The sequence below is a fragment of the Egretta garzetta genome, unplaced genomic scaffold, assembly GCF_000687185.1.
Source record: "Egretta garzetta isolate BGI_Z169 unplaced genomic scaffold, ASM68718v1 scaffold68, whole genome shotgun sequence".
Taxonomy (NCBI): domain Eukaryota; kingdom Metazoa; phylum Chordata; class Aves; order Pelecaniformes; family Ardeidae; genus Egretta; species Egretta garzetta.
Genome location: NW_009260774.1, coordinates 6,550,130 through 6,566,619, shown reverse-complemented (window position 1 = coordinate 6,566,619; position 16,490 = coordinate 6,550,130). Strand labels below are relative to the sequence as shown.

At 37.7% G+C, this 16,490-nt stretch overlaps 1 protein-coding gene across 1 annotated transcript in view; it reads right to left on the bottom strand.

Moving 5' to 3' along the window:
* Positions 1-16,490, bottom strand: part of TMTC2 (transmembrane O-mannosyltransferase targeting cadherins 2) — a 246,136-nt gene that overhangs the window by 82,246 nt on the left and 147,400 nt on the right. Inside the window, exon 6 of the mRNA XM_009646330.1 lies at positions 10,182-10,296. Within this exon, the coding sequence (XP_009644625.1) occupies positions 10,182-10,296 (115 nt within the window). The remainder of the gene's footprint in view (positions 1-10,181; positions 10,297-16,490) is intronic.

Genomic DNA, 16,490 nt, shown 5'->3' with positions numbered 1-16,490 from the left:
TACTTCCACAGGTCTACTGTCTCATTCACCACACAGGAATATAAATGAGCAATAATTCAATGTTTGCTTCTGTCTCCGGTTTCTACAACTAAAACACCACCACCTTCTTATAAATATTTACCTTTTGAGCAAAATACAAAATAAGCCCCAGGATCAAACGACAAACTACTGTTTATTTCAAAATTAGTTAAAAAAAAATCTGCAAGTCCTTACGTCCTTTCCATTGCTGCATTTCACAGCACCTAAGCCATTTCCAAGACAAAAATCATGCTGATTTTCATCTAGACATTTGAGAGGTAGACCCAAGATTCTGAGGAACAGCACAGGTCAGCCTTGCTACAACATTGCTCAATCAGTGCACAGCAGGGCCAGTGAAGGAACAGCAGCCCAAGGGAAGAGCCCTGGGAACAGAGCAGGGATCTCATTCTGGAGGCTCTCTGCCGGCCGCTCCAGTGACGCCGAGTTCAGGCAGCAATTCCCAGTGTTGCTTCTGAAAGCAGCTGACATTAAAAATTGTTCACCATTGTCAAGACAATCATGAAGCAAAGAGATAGACTCAAGTGAGGAATACCTGAAGGGAGCGTGTCCTTCGCTACATGGATGCAAAGAGGTCATTGGAACAAATACTGCCTGTGGTGGTGTTGGCTGGGATAGAGTTAATTTTCTTCCTAGTAGCTGGCATGGTGCTGTGGTTCGGATTTACTACTAGAAGAATGTTGATAACACCCTGATGGTTTAGTTGTTGCTAAGTAGTGCTTACACCAGTCAAAGACTTTTTCAGCTTCCCCTGCTCTGCCAGGTGCACAAGGAGCTGGGAGGGGGCACAGCCAGGACAGCTGACCCCAACTGGCCAAAGGGGTATGCCATACCATATGACATCATGCTCAGTATATAAACTGGGCGGGGTGGGGGGAGGCCAGGGGACAGCAATTGCTGCTCAGAGATGGGCTGGGCATTGGTTGGCCCGTGGTGACGCAGGGAATGAATCCCTTGGTTTGCTTTGCTTGAGTGCATGGCTTTTGCTTTCCCTATTAAACTGTCTTTATCTCAACCCACAAGTTTTCTCACTTTTACTCTTCTGATTCTCTCCCCCAACCTACCAGGGGGAAGTAAGTGAGCGGCTGGGTGGTGCTTAGTTGCTGGCTGGGGTTAAACCACGACACTACCAAAAGGGTCTGTTCAGCACTTGTTCTTTCCAAAGAATCTGAGAGGTTGAACATAAATACCTTTGCAGCCTGTTAAGTTATATTAACAACTCTTCAAAACAAGCTTCAACGGGAAGTTTGATTATATATTCTTTCTTTCTTTTTCAGAAATATGTGAAGCATTGGTCATTTTGCCACAGAAATGCTTCCTTTTTCATTGGAGTTCTCTTTGAGTCTCTTTCACTTCAGAACAGAGGCCAAAGCCACAAGAGGAAAATTCAATATGCCTCCTATGTCTTATTTTCACGTGCTTTAGCATTTACTGTCTTCCAGCTAGAGAATTTTCATCAAAGATACTCAAAATTACTTTTAAATCACTGAAAATAAAACTGAAGTGCCTTCATAAAGATACATTAAGGCTAACATTTGAAATTAAACTTTTCTATGCCAATTCAACTAGAGAACTGCAAAATGTCCTTCAAGCAGACTGACTATGGTTGTACAGAAAGAAGTTGTGGCCTTATAAGCTGGGAACTGATAGCTGCATAATTACCAGTCAGCTAAGCTTGCAAGACACAAGCTGAGTAGCTAGAGAATAGAGGTGCATGGACAGAGAAGATGAAGTGAAACCCATGGGCTGTAACAATGAAAGTCCGTGACCTCCCTGAAGTTCTTAGCATCTGCTTGTTCAGCCCCACTTTGATAGTCCCAACTCCTTCCTTCCTTCCTCAGATAACCCATTTCCCTCCAGCTGATTGCTAAGGTTGAAGTCAGAAACTGGCAATGGCAGGTAAGTCTGTGCTTCCTTGTCTGCTGGCTCTCAAAACTTTTAGATAAAAATTAGTTCCTTTGCACTCATCTAGAAAGGAGTGATAATGAATGAATTGTGAGTTTCTGAAAAATGGCAAACTCTTTCTAAAAAAGGTTTGGTGCATACATGTTTCTTCCTTTTTTTTGGGGGGGGGGAGGGGGAGGGGAGGGAGAGACTAAATATTTAGCCAAAACTTTCCAATTTGGCTAGTAAATTTATCTAATTGCACAACCAAATGATGTAAAGTTTGTTTGTCATGCTTATTACAATGCCTTATTACATTGAAGGTCTCTTTAAAAAGTTCAGGGTGCTTTTGTAAAGCTGAACAAATACATAGTTCTACTCTATTTCCTTTTGCAGAAGACAGTTGATTTTCATCTCACATTGCCACTTCCTTTGGCTATAGTAAATGCAGAAAAAAGAAAATGTTTGCTCTGAATGATCATTTTCTAGATGCAGAGAAAGAACTTCCCTCAGCTGGAGTTCATGCCTTGTGGGCATTGCTGAGTGTCCAAGTAGCTCACCCCTCCCAGTGGTTGGGGGCAGAGAGCTTTGTAAGGGAGTTCTTCCTACAGCCAGGGGTGGACCTGTTCTTGACATGCCTTTCCCCTTTGTCGCTTACACTTTGAAATAACTGCTCTTTGGAGATTGCTGGCAGAGGGGAGAAGGGTGGACAGAAAGAATGCAAAAGCAGTGATACAGTGCAAAGCATTGAACTTAAAGCAGTGGCGGAGCAGAGCAATCGGCACATGTTGAGTATGTACCTATCTTCTGTGGTTATAGAGACATAAAGCCTTCCTTCTTCCTTACGCAAGGATGAACAAAGGAAAGCACGTCCTTGAAATAAGGATGCTTGATACAGAAGAGTAAGCTCAAGTGATAAGCTCGGATGAAGAGCTTAAATTCTTCTGGAGCTTCTTAATAAACTTTATACAGTTGCTAAGAATACCAAGCTAAATAGGGAAAAAAGCATAACCCCAAAATGCCCTAAAAACCCCACAGGAGCAGGCACATCAAATTTGCAGTTCCAAAACTTTTTTTTTTCCTCTCCAGTCCACCTCCCAGTTGTAAGGCAGATAAATTAAACTGTTAACTGAAACATGCAACCTCATTTCAAAGAAAATTTACTGATCTATCTGGGAAAATGTGAAGTCTATCAGATGCAGGGAGGGTGGGGAGGAGATCAGTGGCTCCTTTAGCCTAGTAAGACAGTTGCTGTGGAAGAATAAAGTTTCTCTCTAGAAACACTGAGGATGAAAAGAAAAAGCTACTTAAACCATAGGACACAAAGTAAACGGTTATAAATTGTCCATGAATTTAGGATTCATTAGGAGACAAGTTCTAACTATCACAGCAGCAAGATTCTGGAACAACCTCACAACAGGATATTTTTTTTCCTGCATTGCTTTTAGCTAATTTACAGTGGAGTGTGAATCATTTATGAAATGGAGGATATGTGCTGACTGCTTGCAAGAGTAGCAGACTTCACCCAGTGACTTAGGAAATGTCTCAGAATCCTGTTTGTCTAATAGGAAGAAAAAGAAAAAAAAAAAAAAGAGAAGCCATTTCTGGCTATCTAGAAATGGTGCACATCGCTTCTGTAGATACAATTGCTCATTTAAATGCATGCAGGAAAACATTCTCCCCAAATGAATTCTTTGCGACCATCCTGAATTCTTTAGGCTGCCAACTTTTACCTATCTTGCTTGACCAACAACTTGAAAAATCTTCCTGTCTTCCTTCTCTGCCTTGGTTTTGACTCAAAGTCACTGAATACTAATGGAACAAAATTGGGTTTGGTCACTGGAAATCAGTCACAAAATATAAACAGGCAGTGGCAGCAGACAGTCTACCATTTTTCTGAAGTCACATACTGATTTCTCCCTGTTGTAGTCCTACTAAAGCCAGCTGGTCTACTTACAAAGCAAACTCCTCCATGACTAAAGCTGGCATGAACTGACCAAGTACAATACACAGGAACCATAACCGTCATCAAGGTAAACATGTATCATAGAATCATAGAATGTTTTGGGTTGGAAGGGACCCCTAGAGGTCATCTAGTCCAACCCCGTTGGTTGGTTGTTAGTGAAATATTTATAAAATGATCAGGCCAGGTACAATATTGAAATAGTTTAATCAATTTTGTTTACTTGTTGATAACAGCTAATACAGGGCCAATAATAAATAATACAGCTATTATTTTGCCATGATTGCACTTCATCTGCGCCTCAAGCTACATTCATCCCATTGATTTCAGGTGGGATTATCTACAAAGAACTATATTCACCTAGATATTACACTGGCAAACCAAGAAAGAAATGGAAGAAAAGCCTCTTTTAATTCCCCACACAGATGTCTCTCCAGCCATGCAGCAACAGAGGATGTGCTTTGCCTAAGGCAACTCTTTCACTGTTGTTTGCAGAACTAGTGGGCAGAAAGACAGGTATGGATACTACAGCAGCCCTGTACATGAAACCACAAAGTCTGGTCTTTAATTAAGGCTTTTTTTGTTTGGGGTTTTTTGTTTTAGTAATTAATCCATTTAACTACTTAATCAAATGAGTGCTAATTTTTTGTAAGAGTCTACAATTAGGTTTCATTAACAAGAAAGCCAATCATTAAGGAATAGTACAAACAGGGAACATGTTTAATGTTTTCCAATAACATCCTGTTAGCAAATATGTAAATGGAACATAAATCCTACTTTTGTAATCAATAAGAACCCACTCATACCCAGTAGGCATTAAGACAGAATGACCATTCCCTTTGCAGAACTCACTAAGCACAGTCATCCATAATCCCATTAGTTAAAAAAACCCAAACAAAGCAATCACCCCCAAAACAACCTCTAGGCTTTCAGACAATGCAGTCAAAACTCTGTCATGTTCTTCCAGTTCTAGGGAAGAGCTTCCCAAATGCAAGCAAATTGGTCGGCAAATATAGTCCTGTTCTTTTCTCTGTTACCGGGGCAGTTTGGTTGGGATTACTACCGTTCCAGCACTGCATCAACTCTCACAACCCTTGTTTCCCTGGCAGAGGGAGGGCTGCCATAAGGATGAGGAGTAGCATTGCTCCTGCCTTTCTCCCCCCTCTGGCCACTGGGCAGTGGTGTACTGTGCCAGCAGTCCTCAAACAAGATGTCTATTCCCCTTCAGGTGCCCCAGCAAGCAATGTAGGTTGGGAGCTGGAGAGAACCTCTTACAAGAGGGGCCTTTCACAGAACTGAATGGCAACCTTTCCCAGCATCTGACAATTATTTTCCTAATTTTACAAAATGGACAAAGTTTATGTAAGGACTATGAACCACCACAATTTCAAATATTGAGGCATGTAATTGAATAGCTAGGTCACCGAATGTGTTCCAGCTCCAATATTACTAATAAAAATATCTACTTCATACAGGCCCTACAAAGAGCCCTGGAGCAGAATTCTACACTTGCAGGACACCACTGGTCACCAAAGTGACCTTCGGGTGCTACCTGAAGAGTCAGTCTCACAATACAGCACGACTTTATCGAGACAACTTTGGTTACAGTAAGAGACAAATTTCAGCCACTGTCTTTGACAGAGGAAGAACCAGCTGGCAAAGCAGAGATTAATTCAAAACAGGTTTGTAACAAGTTTGGATTCACAGCTGAGAAAAAAATAATCAAGTACTTAAACAAACAGCAGACGATGCATCCTCTTTGCTTTTTAACTCGACATCCTGCATTATAAAAACTTCTGGGCTATCAAGGAAAAGGAACCTTAGCCTTGATTCGTTTCCTGCTACGTGAAGTGGTACAGCAAGTTTGGCTGGGGCAGGTTCAAATACAGTTCAACATGGGTTAGTAGGTTAGCCTGCTTTTAGTGCTTTTCATCTCTCATAGCTCAGCAAAGGAGATTTTTATGAGAGCACTCTTAAAAGGCAGAAGCAGAGGGAACACAATTTCAAATGTTCTATAGTCTAACAACAGACAAGGAAGAACTTTGCCCATACTGACTTTTACCTAAGCATGCGGAGTTAAACTTCTGCAATCCCAGACTTTACAGAATTAAAATTTCAGCTAGTATTGAAGACTTCACCTAACAGAAATCTAAAAAAATCCACATTTATTGACATAATACCCTAAGTTTGCCAAAGTAAAGTCTATGGAAATTCATACTTTGAAATCATTCAAAGAAATTAAATTATTCAAATAATAAACTTATACACAGTCATATATCACTAAAGACAAAATGAGGTATTTTGAGAGAGAAACAAGAGGATAGCTACTTGGTAGAAATTTATCCTTTATAGGGCATTGTATACTCAAAAAATAAAACACTTAAAGTAATTAGTACCATTTTAAAGGAATATTCAACATTCATGCGAGATTGCAAACATCCCTAAAATCGGCTGAGAAAAATCAAGGTAATATAGATTAATAATATAGATGACAAAAGAATACTCCAAGAACAGCTAGGCCTAAATACAAGTGAAATAATGTATGCAAAACTGTCTTTTGACTGATAAGCAATTTTACTTTAGGCATGAATGAGAAGCAATTTGAAACAATACAAAAAAAACCCATGAGCTTTAGGTAACAATCGTAAGGCAACAAAGACTGAAAAGCCAAAACAAGCTACAAATAGTTTGGTTTTAATCTACTGAACATTGCCTAGTTGGAAAGAACAAACTTGGTTTTTTACAGCTCTGTCCTTGGTACTTCACAATATTTAAGTATGTGGATTTTTCCATTTGTTTTTAAAAAGGCATGGAAAGAGATCTAAGCTTATGCTAATTTACTACCCTACGAAATCTAGCTGAAATCAGCAGTGTTACATAGCTTTGTGGGATTGGCTTTGATACTTATTTGTAAAAATTACCTGCAGTGCAGTCTCAAGATTATTTATAGGAGGCCACTTTATATGTATTTTTGAAGTACAAACTACCTTATTAAAGTCATATGGTAATACATTCTCCACCTACAGTACAAAACAACAACTGAAATCCTTTCTGCACTCAAATTCCTACAAAAATCTCAAATGCTTTCAGAGTTGCCAGGAATTTACCCTGAGTTTTTCGTAAGAGTTTCAGAAACCAAGCTTCCAAACAAGAATTCAGGTCCTTAGCCTGAGCTCAGGTGTCCTAAACTCCAGGCCACAGATCTTACCTCCAAGACAGGCTGTCACAAGCTATCCTGAGGTATAAGCTATGCATAAGTTTCACTTATTTGGACCTGAGGAAATGTCAACAGGACAAACCTATTTCAACCCATATCTAAAGTAGTGATGAACCACCAACCCAATATTAATGTTGTCAAGAGCTTTTTTTGTCCTTTTTCCCTTCTTTTTTTTTAATAAATAAAAATAATAATAATAAATTTTCTGCTGATCTCTAAAAGTTTAGGAATTTATTTTAGGTTACATAATTGACACATTTGAACACTATGGGAAATGACATGTTCAGAACCAGGCAAGCCTTCAAATGGAGATTATGTAATTATGTAATCTAAATTAATGCAGTTTAAATTGTCCTGAATGGCACAAGCAGCTGTAATGCAGAGCCATAATGTATAACAGTCAGAAAATAAAATTATACCACTGAAATCAGCCATTCATCTAATGTGTGAAATTCTCTAGATATTAATGCATTAATAGCCAACTGCTAAGCCAGCTTCACATTTTAGTTTCTTGAAAAAGAAGGAAAAAGAGATCAACAAATACTACTATTTATGTAGTTTGTCTCTTTGATTGTTATCCATGAAAAATTATGAGTTAATCCTCAATAATTTGTTCCTTGATCGGATAGCACTTTGATTTGTTATTGCTGTGTGTGAACACTGGGCTGCACGTGCCAATTAATTTGTATCGAATACTGAGGCATAAGTGCTAAGAAAAAACAAAGAATGTGTGAGACTACAAAATACTTAGGATATATTATGCCCAAAATACAGTAATTAGAAATGATTGTAAGGGTGCTTTTTTCCTAAAGTTCTACTAAATGACTGTTTCAGTTTCAAAGGCACATAACTAAAAGCCAGAAACAGCAAATCTAACTGGCTTCTTGTAAGCACTTACAAGATGCATTTTTCCGTTACAGTATTTTTTGTAAAAGGCTCTCATAGAACTGCATGCCAAGGATGGGCTGCACTTGCAAGGGAGCTCTTAAAATTCATTTCTGGTCTTGTAATATCGAAGCCCACTCCGTTCATCGCCTAGATTTCATGCTGGATATGGAAGTATCCAACACAGAGAAAGAACAAGACTTCAAAACAAAAAAAAGAGTTAAAATAATGATGCAAGGTGTTTTTCAATTTCTAATGAATAACTAATGGGTTTGTGACGCTTTAAAAAAAGAAAAAAAAAAAAAAGAAAGGATTCTATTGCATTCAAGATAGTAGTAGAAAGGTTAAGAATTAGAGATGCTTTTTTGCATATACATACATATACGCATACCATATAGCAAACACTTCCCTCTGAATATACTTCCTTTACTTTCCCAGGTACATGTAAGGTAACTTCATGCCCTATGTATTCCAACCAGCATTTCAGTTAAATTCTTTTTACACAAATTCAGTAGATTTCCAAGAAATCTTCTATTCAACAGAAGTGAAGGCTTGTAGGCATATATTTTGTATATCAATGGAAAGCTGGAAAATTATCAGCTTGTTCTGAGAGCAGCAAAACTACTGAAATCTGATTACTTTTATAACCCTGTCTTTATCGCCCAACCCCCTTTCCTCTTCCTACCCTGGTATTAACTTCACTTTCCCTCTATGACACAGTGAGTGAGTAAGAAACAAAAGTACTGTATAGGCATACAAAAAATTTTAATAGTCATAATTTTCATCCCCAAAATGAATGGTGTTTGAGAAATTTAGGAGTATCAATCTTGTCACTTTTTTTTCCTATAATCTTCTGCTGGGTACAAAAGCTATTTTTTAAATGTGAGCAGGAGGATTTTCTTCTGAAAAATATGCTTTCCACACTCCCCATTGACTAGCAAAGAAATGTGCATACCTGTATGTGCGTAATTGTATTATTATTAAAAATATACATATTTTGAGATATGAAGTTGATTTTGGAACAGAGATTCTATCATTAAAATATTTTGAGTTTCCAGTGTGTTTACCTGTAAGGTAAATTAATGAAATGGGCAACTTATTCCTTGTTACACAAGGAAAAAAGAAGAACAACTCTAGTATGGTAAACTTAATTTTCAGGTATTATAAATGACTATTTTAAACTAGACTTACAGGCAAAACATTATTTGTTTATTTATTTACTTAAAGAGGCTTACTACTTACATTTAGTTTTTGCACACACCGTTTCTCTCACATACATACCTTCCTACCGCACACGGGACTTCATTGTCGTACTACTGCCTCATGAATGGCAGTCACCTGGATTTTGTTCTCCACACACACCGTGAAAAAACAGCGTAGGGCAATAGAAGGCACCGAGCCTGTCTTGCAGCAGAGCCCCGCTCTGGGGGCTCGGGCTGGGTGGGTGCTGGCAGGAGGGGAAGGAAGGGCGAGCACTGGCACCACCAGCAGTGCTGTGCAGGGAGCAGGCGAGACCCCGGTCAGGACTCCCAGAGCATCAACCCTCTCCCCGTTGGAGCACGCGGCACGATCCCGCTTCAGCTTAGCATGACGCTAGCAACCCTGTTCATGATTTGGGAAATCTTTTTCCCTGCTGCATTTTGATGCTCATGGTATTTATTCTCTTACCCACCTACAACAGGATTCTAGTAATTAAATCTGCTTGCACCTACGCTGCTCTGAAGTCAGTCACAGGAGAAAAGTAATTTGCTATTTTAACATTTCAGACCTCTGTGGTCTAACTGAGGGGTATTGGCTTATGCTAAGCAGTGCTTACACCCACTCCCCCCACCAAGTGTTATTCAGAGTTAAAAAAGAAGCCTAAATAACACCTCTCTATTTTAGTGGAGTCAGAAACAGATGGAGTGCCACTGTTGCCAGCTCATCTATCTGTACTTTGTTCAGTGGGGTTTTTTTCACTTCTTTTAAAGCAAACAGATTTGTAAGTTTACCTTCTCCATACCCAATACATGAATATACAATAATGTTGACCAAGAAAAGGTCCTGTCCACCCCATAGTTTAAGGGGCACAATTAATGAAAGGACTATCACAAAGCAACAGCTAAGATCATCTCCATTTCCAGCAAGTAAATCAATAGCTCCATTCACAACAGGTTTCACCGACAATCCAACTCCAGGAAAGCCAGGCATACTTACAAATTATAAAGCATATCAGCCATGTTGCTGCGGTAGTACAAGGCATTCCTATAGGCGCTTTCAGCTTCAGAAATCTTGCTCTGGCTCTTGAGAACATTTCCAAGGTTACCCCATGCTGTCAAGAGGAGAAAACAGTATTCAGAAAGAGCTACAATCCAATTACACATGACAGAGTATCTGAGTAGCAGGAAGTTCCTCAGGGAGACAAACCCCACAAAGAAACTATTTTTATGAAAGGGGAGGGAAGGTTGGTTGGGTTTTTTTCCCCCCAGTTCTCTGGATCTCTCCATTTTACTGTAAGAGACACATTTTGTAGTGGTGATTTGCATACATTCTGCATACATATAGCTTTTGGGTGGGAGAAGGCTCTTTAAGAACAAAATAAGTCGCTATGCTTTAGAAACTACTACAGCAAAGGGAAAGGACTTTTATTTTATATCGCCTCTGAATAAAAATCCCCAGAGTAAAACGTGGAACTGGGGCATCTTCCTAGTTTTAGCTTTTTTTTTTAAGCCTGCCTCCTCTAAACAGCAAGAAATTTTCCCAGAGTAGACATGGCTCTCACTGAAGTATGACAACTGACAAATGATGCAGGAATTGAAAGAATGGTTAGGTAAGTAACCGGGATTGAAAGCGTGCCATATGGGTATAAGCATACTACACAGATGACTAAAATGCATTTTTTCCTACTTGGAAAACATGTGGTTCCTTTCCATACAATTTATTATGTTATACAACATGCTGTTATATCCCATCTATAAAGGACTTGAGGTAAAAAAATATTTAAGGCTCCACATGTGTTCCCTTTGCAGTTTTGTTGAGTGGCACAAAAACTGTACTTACAAAAATAACTGGAAGTAACATTTTATAGAAAACACAGCCCATGTTATTCACAATTTAGGAAGCTAATTTAACTGGCATTGTAATTATAGTCTATGTGTATACATGAAAAAACATTACGCTTGTAAATACATCAAAGTTGTTTCATAGAACAGTTCTATTTTCACAAGGGTTGGGGTTTTTTTATGAGTAAGAATAATGGAAAGATGATGCATGTCCTTTCCCCCAAACACACAATATATGGCAAACTATTCTTCCCTCCAGATGCACTAACCATAAACATTAGCTCAAGTAGCTGTTAAACTGCTTCTGCCGTTACTCAAGCCCTTTTTTTACAGTAATTTGTATCAATCCTGAGCAATGCAAACTTTCAGTGTAGTTTTAAGATAGCACTGTTAAATAGGTTGATAATTATTTCAGGTATGTATGTGTCTTTTTCCTTGGAAAGTGCATTGCTTTCAAGCTGCTGTGGTTTGCTGCAGAAGCATCCTGCCACAGGGATGGAAACAGCAGCAAACACAGCATTTCCCTCTAAGCAAAACAAACTCATCATTGCTGGGAAAAAACTGATGGAATCCTTCTAGGATTCACAAAAATAATGTCATCCAGCTGTGCACAACATATTTTGTAAATATAAAGAAAAAAACTATGGTATTTCCATGAGAAAAGAAGCTATCACTTCTGTGAGTCACTTCATTTTAGCCTAGTATTTTAAAAGACGAGAAATAATTCAAAAGTTATTTATCGCTAAATTGACAAAAGTCACAAAAAAGTTCCATCGTTCTCTTGTTTAATGAAATAAAGCTGCTAAAAATATTCTATTCACTCAATTTTTACAGTCTGCATATATGCACAATTCTGAATTTATTTCCCCATTACTCCTATTATTCTTTTTTTACATGTAGAAAACAGTTCAGAAGCAGCAATTAAGGTGGCTAGCCAGGTTGTAAGCATTAATATTTGCAAGAAAAACATGGATTTTTTTTTTTTTAAATCATTTGTGAAAACACACTCTGATGTTGCTCCTGCAGTACATGACCACCCAGTTTCCCAGAGCTGTGTGTTCCATATAATCCATAGTTACTTTTGTTTTCACTCCGATCTTCCATAACAGACCATTCCATCAAATGGCCATTTGGACGACTGATAACAGCTTCCTGCTATGTAGTTACTTGCTCCCAACCACTCTGAAGCTCAGTACATAAAAGAATGTATAGAGGAATGATTCGGTTCATCTTTTCATCTGTTAGACTGGAAAAAACCCTATTAACACTGTTAAATGTAATAGTTTCTCCTCTAGGCTTCATTTTATGCTGTACAGCCTATTATTTATCTGAGTTAACATAATTTTTAAGGCAATACTTAATTTTACATTCCGCAAAATAATCCATGTCAAGTTTTTAATATCAATCAATAATTAATCTGCATTATTTAATTCAGAATGTATTCCATTTAGACTTTTGTCTAAACTTGTAAAACTGCGAATGATTAATTTAACTTAATGTGATATACTAGAAGTGATAGTAGCAGAAAATAGCAAACATAAAACACAATAATCTCATAATTAATCATTAAAAGAAACATGAAAACTAAGGGGGTTTTACTTCCCTAAACTATAAAAGCTTGGTATAAATCTTCAGCTCTATTTAAATACAGGATTAGCTAGATAAATGAGCTAGCTCTGGCTGGAGATGAAGCCACGTGGAACATTTCATAGAAGAAATGCTTATTTGTAGTGATCATATTCATAGACCTAGAAGTTACAAAGAGTTGTGATCTGCAGCAAGCTCATCTTCTTGGTTGTTGGTATATGAGGGAGAGAAAAAGAGGACAATCTACATGGAAAACAGGCTACACTCAAGGAACTTCACTCCTTTTCTGTCGTAAGTAGTGCAACTAAAATTAGGGGGGAAAAAAAAGAATTTCAATTATTAACTACATCTCTGTCATCCAATTTCTCAATCTATATCTCAAGATGAATTTCTCCTACAGAACTGTAAGAACATTGGTTCAGCTATCTGTGCATTCAGAAATAGAAACAAAATTATACCTGGTCATGAAGCCACATCCCTATTAAAAACATACTCTATGACCCCAACTAAATTTCAGCACATGATTTAGTGAAGAAATTAAAAATTAATATTCTAAGAAGAAAAAGAAACTAGGTCAGTAATCCTGGAATTTAGAATGGATTTTTTCTCCACTTATTTTTTATATATATATTTCATATAAAACCTGTAATACCTGAAATTGCAAAAGGGAACATTTAATATTCAGAAGATGCTAAAGTATATATATACCACATTTTAATCTTTAATTACAAATTCAATTTTTCCTCTATTAGAGTCCCTATTCAGCACAAGAGAAAAAAGCAAGCTGTGAATGAAACAGCTTTGTAATATTTACTTTTTGCCTGCTGCTTAATTCCCTGAGCACCAACAATGAGACCAAAATAGTCCCAGCTCTTTTAGAAATAATATTCCATCATAGCATGGGAACAAAGGTAACATTCACATATCTCACACACCTACAAAGCAGTCAATCCATTCAAACTTCACTTCATTGCCTACTTCTCCCTAGATCATAGTCAATATAAATGAGCATATTAAAAATTAAATCCATTTCATCATCTTGTACCCTAAGCCAATTACAAACTGAAAAAATCTCCTAATGCTTGAGAATTCCTATGCTAGTTACATTTCTCTGCAGGAAAATGGGCCATTTTAAAGGTGTTTTGTTGCTGTTTTTAAATAAGTATCAGGAAAAATTATGCAGCACTAAGTAGGAAAATAAACAGTTGTTTCAGTGCTAGCATTTTGGTCCTATCAAACTAGATTTCTATTAAACTTTAAAGATTACATTTATGCCACCTTGTACTGAAGGTAGGTCAAGTTCTCAGGCATTTAATTGCTTTCACAATGAAAATGATTATGACAAATTTCAGCTTCAAATTTAACATGATTAATTTCTCAACTGTCTCATAGAAAGTGAGGATTAAGATTTAACAAGCCTGAAAAATACCGGGTTAGCATACTAACACCTTCATTCTGGAAGAGAGCAAGACAAACCACAGTGCAGCAGGAACAACGTTGTCCAATCTAATCTGCCTGGATTTAAGTAGCACATCCTACTGAAGAGAACAGCTGAAGTTTCAACATGCAATTGAATTTTGAAAACAAATGAGAAATGGAAATAAATGTGTGCCAATATCTTCATTTAAATAAATCTTTCCCTTTCCACTGAACCAAGGATCATGGAATGCGATTCAGTGAAATGGAAAGAACAAAGCAACAAAGTAAAGTTTCAGAGAAAAGCACTCTGGTGGCGTAAAAGCATGTATGTAGACTACTTGATATAATAATTTGCTTTAAAAAAAAATTAAAAAAATCACAAGTCATTAACAAAGATAACCAAAAGTATTAAAGGAGGACTCTCCTTCCTACCTGTCACCCCTATATAATCCATGAAAAATGAGATAGTAACAAAATCTACTTGGAAACTTACAACCTGTTAACACATTTGTTGGCAAAACACCTCTGCCGAAACATGGAGAGGGAAAAAAATCCAACTAATATACCTTATTAAATCACTGAAATACAACCTGGTAAACTTCTTAAAATAATATAGCAAAGAAAAGGAAAATGCTGTCTTTCCCAATACGTTATGCCAGGAGGCAAACACTGTCTTTTGTAAGCCTTACTAGGAGCAAACATACTTGAAAACTGATGAAATAAAATGTATGACTCAAAGTTAAAAAAAAATGATACATGACATGCACAATTCACATCAACAGGTTACTGAAGTTTTGTATTACTGTTCTCACCTTAAACTATCAGACCTATTCACAAAATCAAAGTTAAAACACATATTGATGAATGCATCAAAAATGTGAACTAGATTAATGCTTGAGTAAAACAAACTACTGGAACAACGACTGAAATATTTAGGGAAAACCCAAGTCCTTTGTAATCAACTTTTCAGCAGTTCCAAACCAGCAACTTCTGTTCACAGAAAAATGCACATCAAACCAAGAAAACTTCTACAGAGCTTTACAGGCATTTGTGCATTATTGAGCTTGTGGAATTGATACCAGCAGTTCCAGGTTGCATACCCTCTCTTTACAGTCCTTCTGCATTTCTCCTGACTCATCTACGAAAAAGAAGTGAATGCATAACAACTATCATTACTATTTTTTCATAAATAGAGTTTAGGGATGAAGAGATGCTGCTCCAGATAAAAAAACAAACAACTTTTGTTGTTGTTGTTGTTGCAATGACGTCTGTTTTTTGGAAGTTCTGCAAGAGGCTTGTTGCTCTCTATTAGCACAACTGCATTTATGCTCCCATGTAACAGCCATGAAAAAGATGCTCCTGGGCAGCATTTATGCTAAGGGACACTAACACAAAAATTTCGATACAGTGAGAGTTCAGAAACTGAATCCTTGATTGTAAAAAAAACCACTAGCAAAGCAGAAATACTGAATCTGGTGTTTGAACAAACAACCCACTTCAGAGCAGTAACAATTTCTTTAGCAATGTAAATATTGTCATGATCCCATTACAGAGGGGGACAGGATAAGTAGTTTTTAAAAAAAGGAAAAAAAGGTTTCTGTCCTACTTCAAGTAAAAAAAAAAGTTTATAAATTCCTTTCATGTTCAACTTCACTAGAGAAACAGCATTTGGCTCTGTTAATTCCGAGTAGTACCGATCTCTGTCTTCTCTTTTGGAAATAATGCCTAACTCCCACATATGCCGAAGGACAAGAGAGAGGAGCAAGTATGACCAAGAACATAACAACTAACCCGCTTAACTAATGTAAAACCCCTTAAAGAGTAAAGACATGCCATTTTGAAAAAATATTCCACAATTCCAAACTATGTGAAAAGGTGATAAAAGAAAGTATTTTTGAGTCTAACTCCTAAAGGAGTTAAATAAAATAGGCTTTTACCTGACAGGCTTTTGAAGATTATTTTTTATTTCCTCCCAATCTAAATAAAAGACTGGGAGGAGGGAGGTATCATTGTACCCCTGCCAAAAATGGAATGAAAGAGAACTATGGTGAGTATCAACACAGTTATCAATACTTTAGAGGGGCTTTTACTTTTACTTTGTAAAAGTAATGTTGATTGGTATCTCACACACACAGAATCACACACAGAATCACAAGGGTTGGAAGGGACCTCGGGAGATCATCTAGTCCAACCCCCCTGCTAAAGCAGTTTCTCCTAGAGCATGTTACACAGGACTTCGTCCAGGCGGGCTTTGAATATCTCCACAGAAGGAGACTCCACAGCCCCTCTGGGCAGCCTGTTCCAGTGCTCTGTCACCCTCAGAGTGAAGAAGTTTTTCCTCATATTCAACTGAAACCTCTTATGTCTCAGTTTGTACCCATTGCCCCTTGCCCTGTCACTGGACACCACTGAGAAGAGTCTGGCTCCGTCCTTGTCACTTCCCACCCTAAGACCCCCG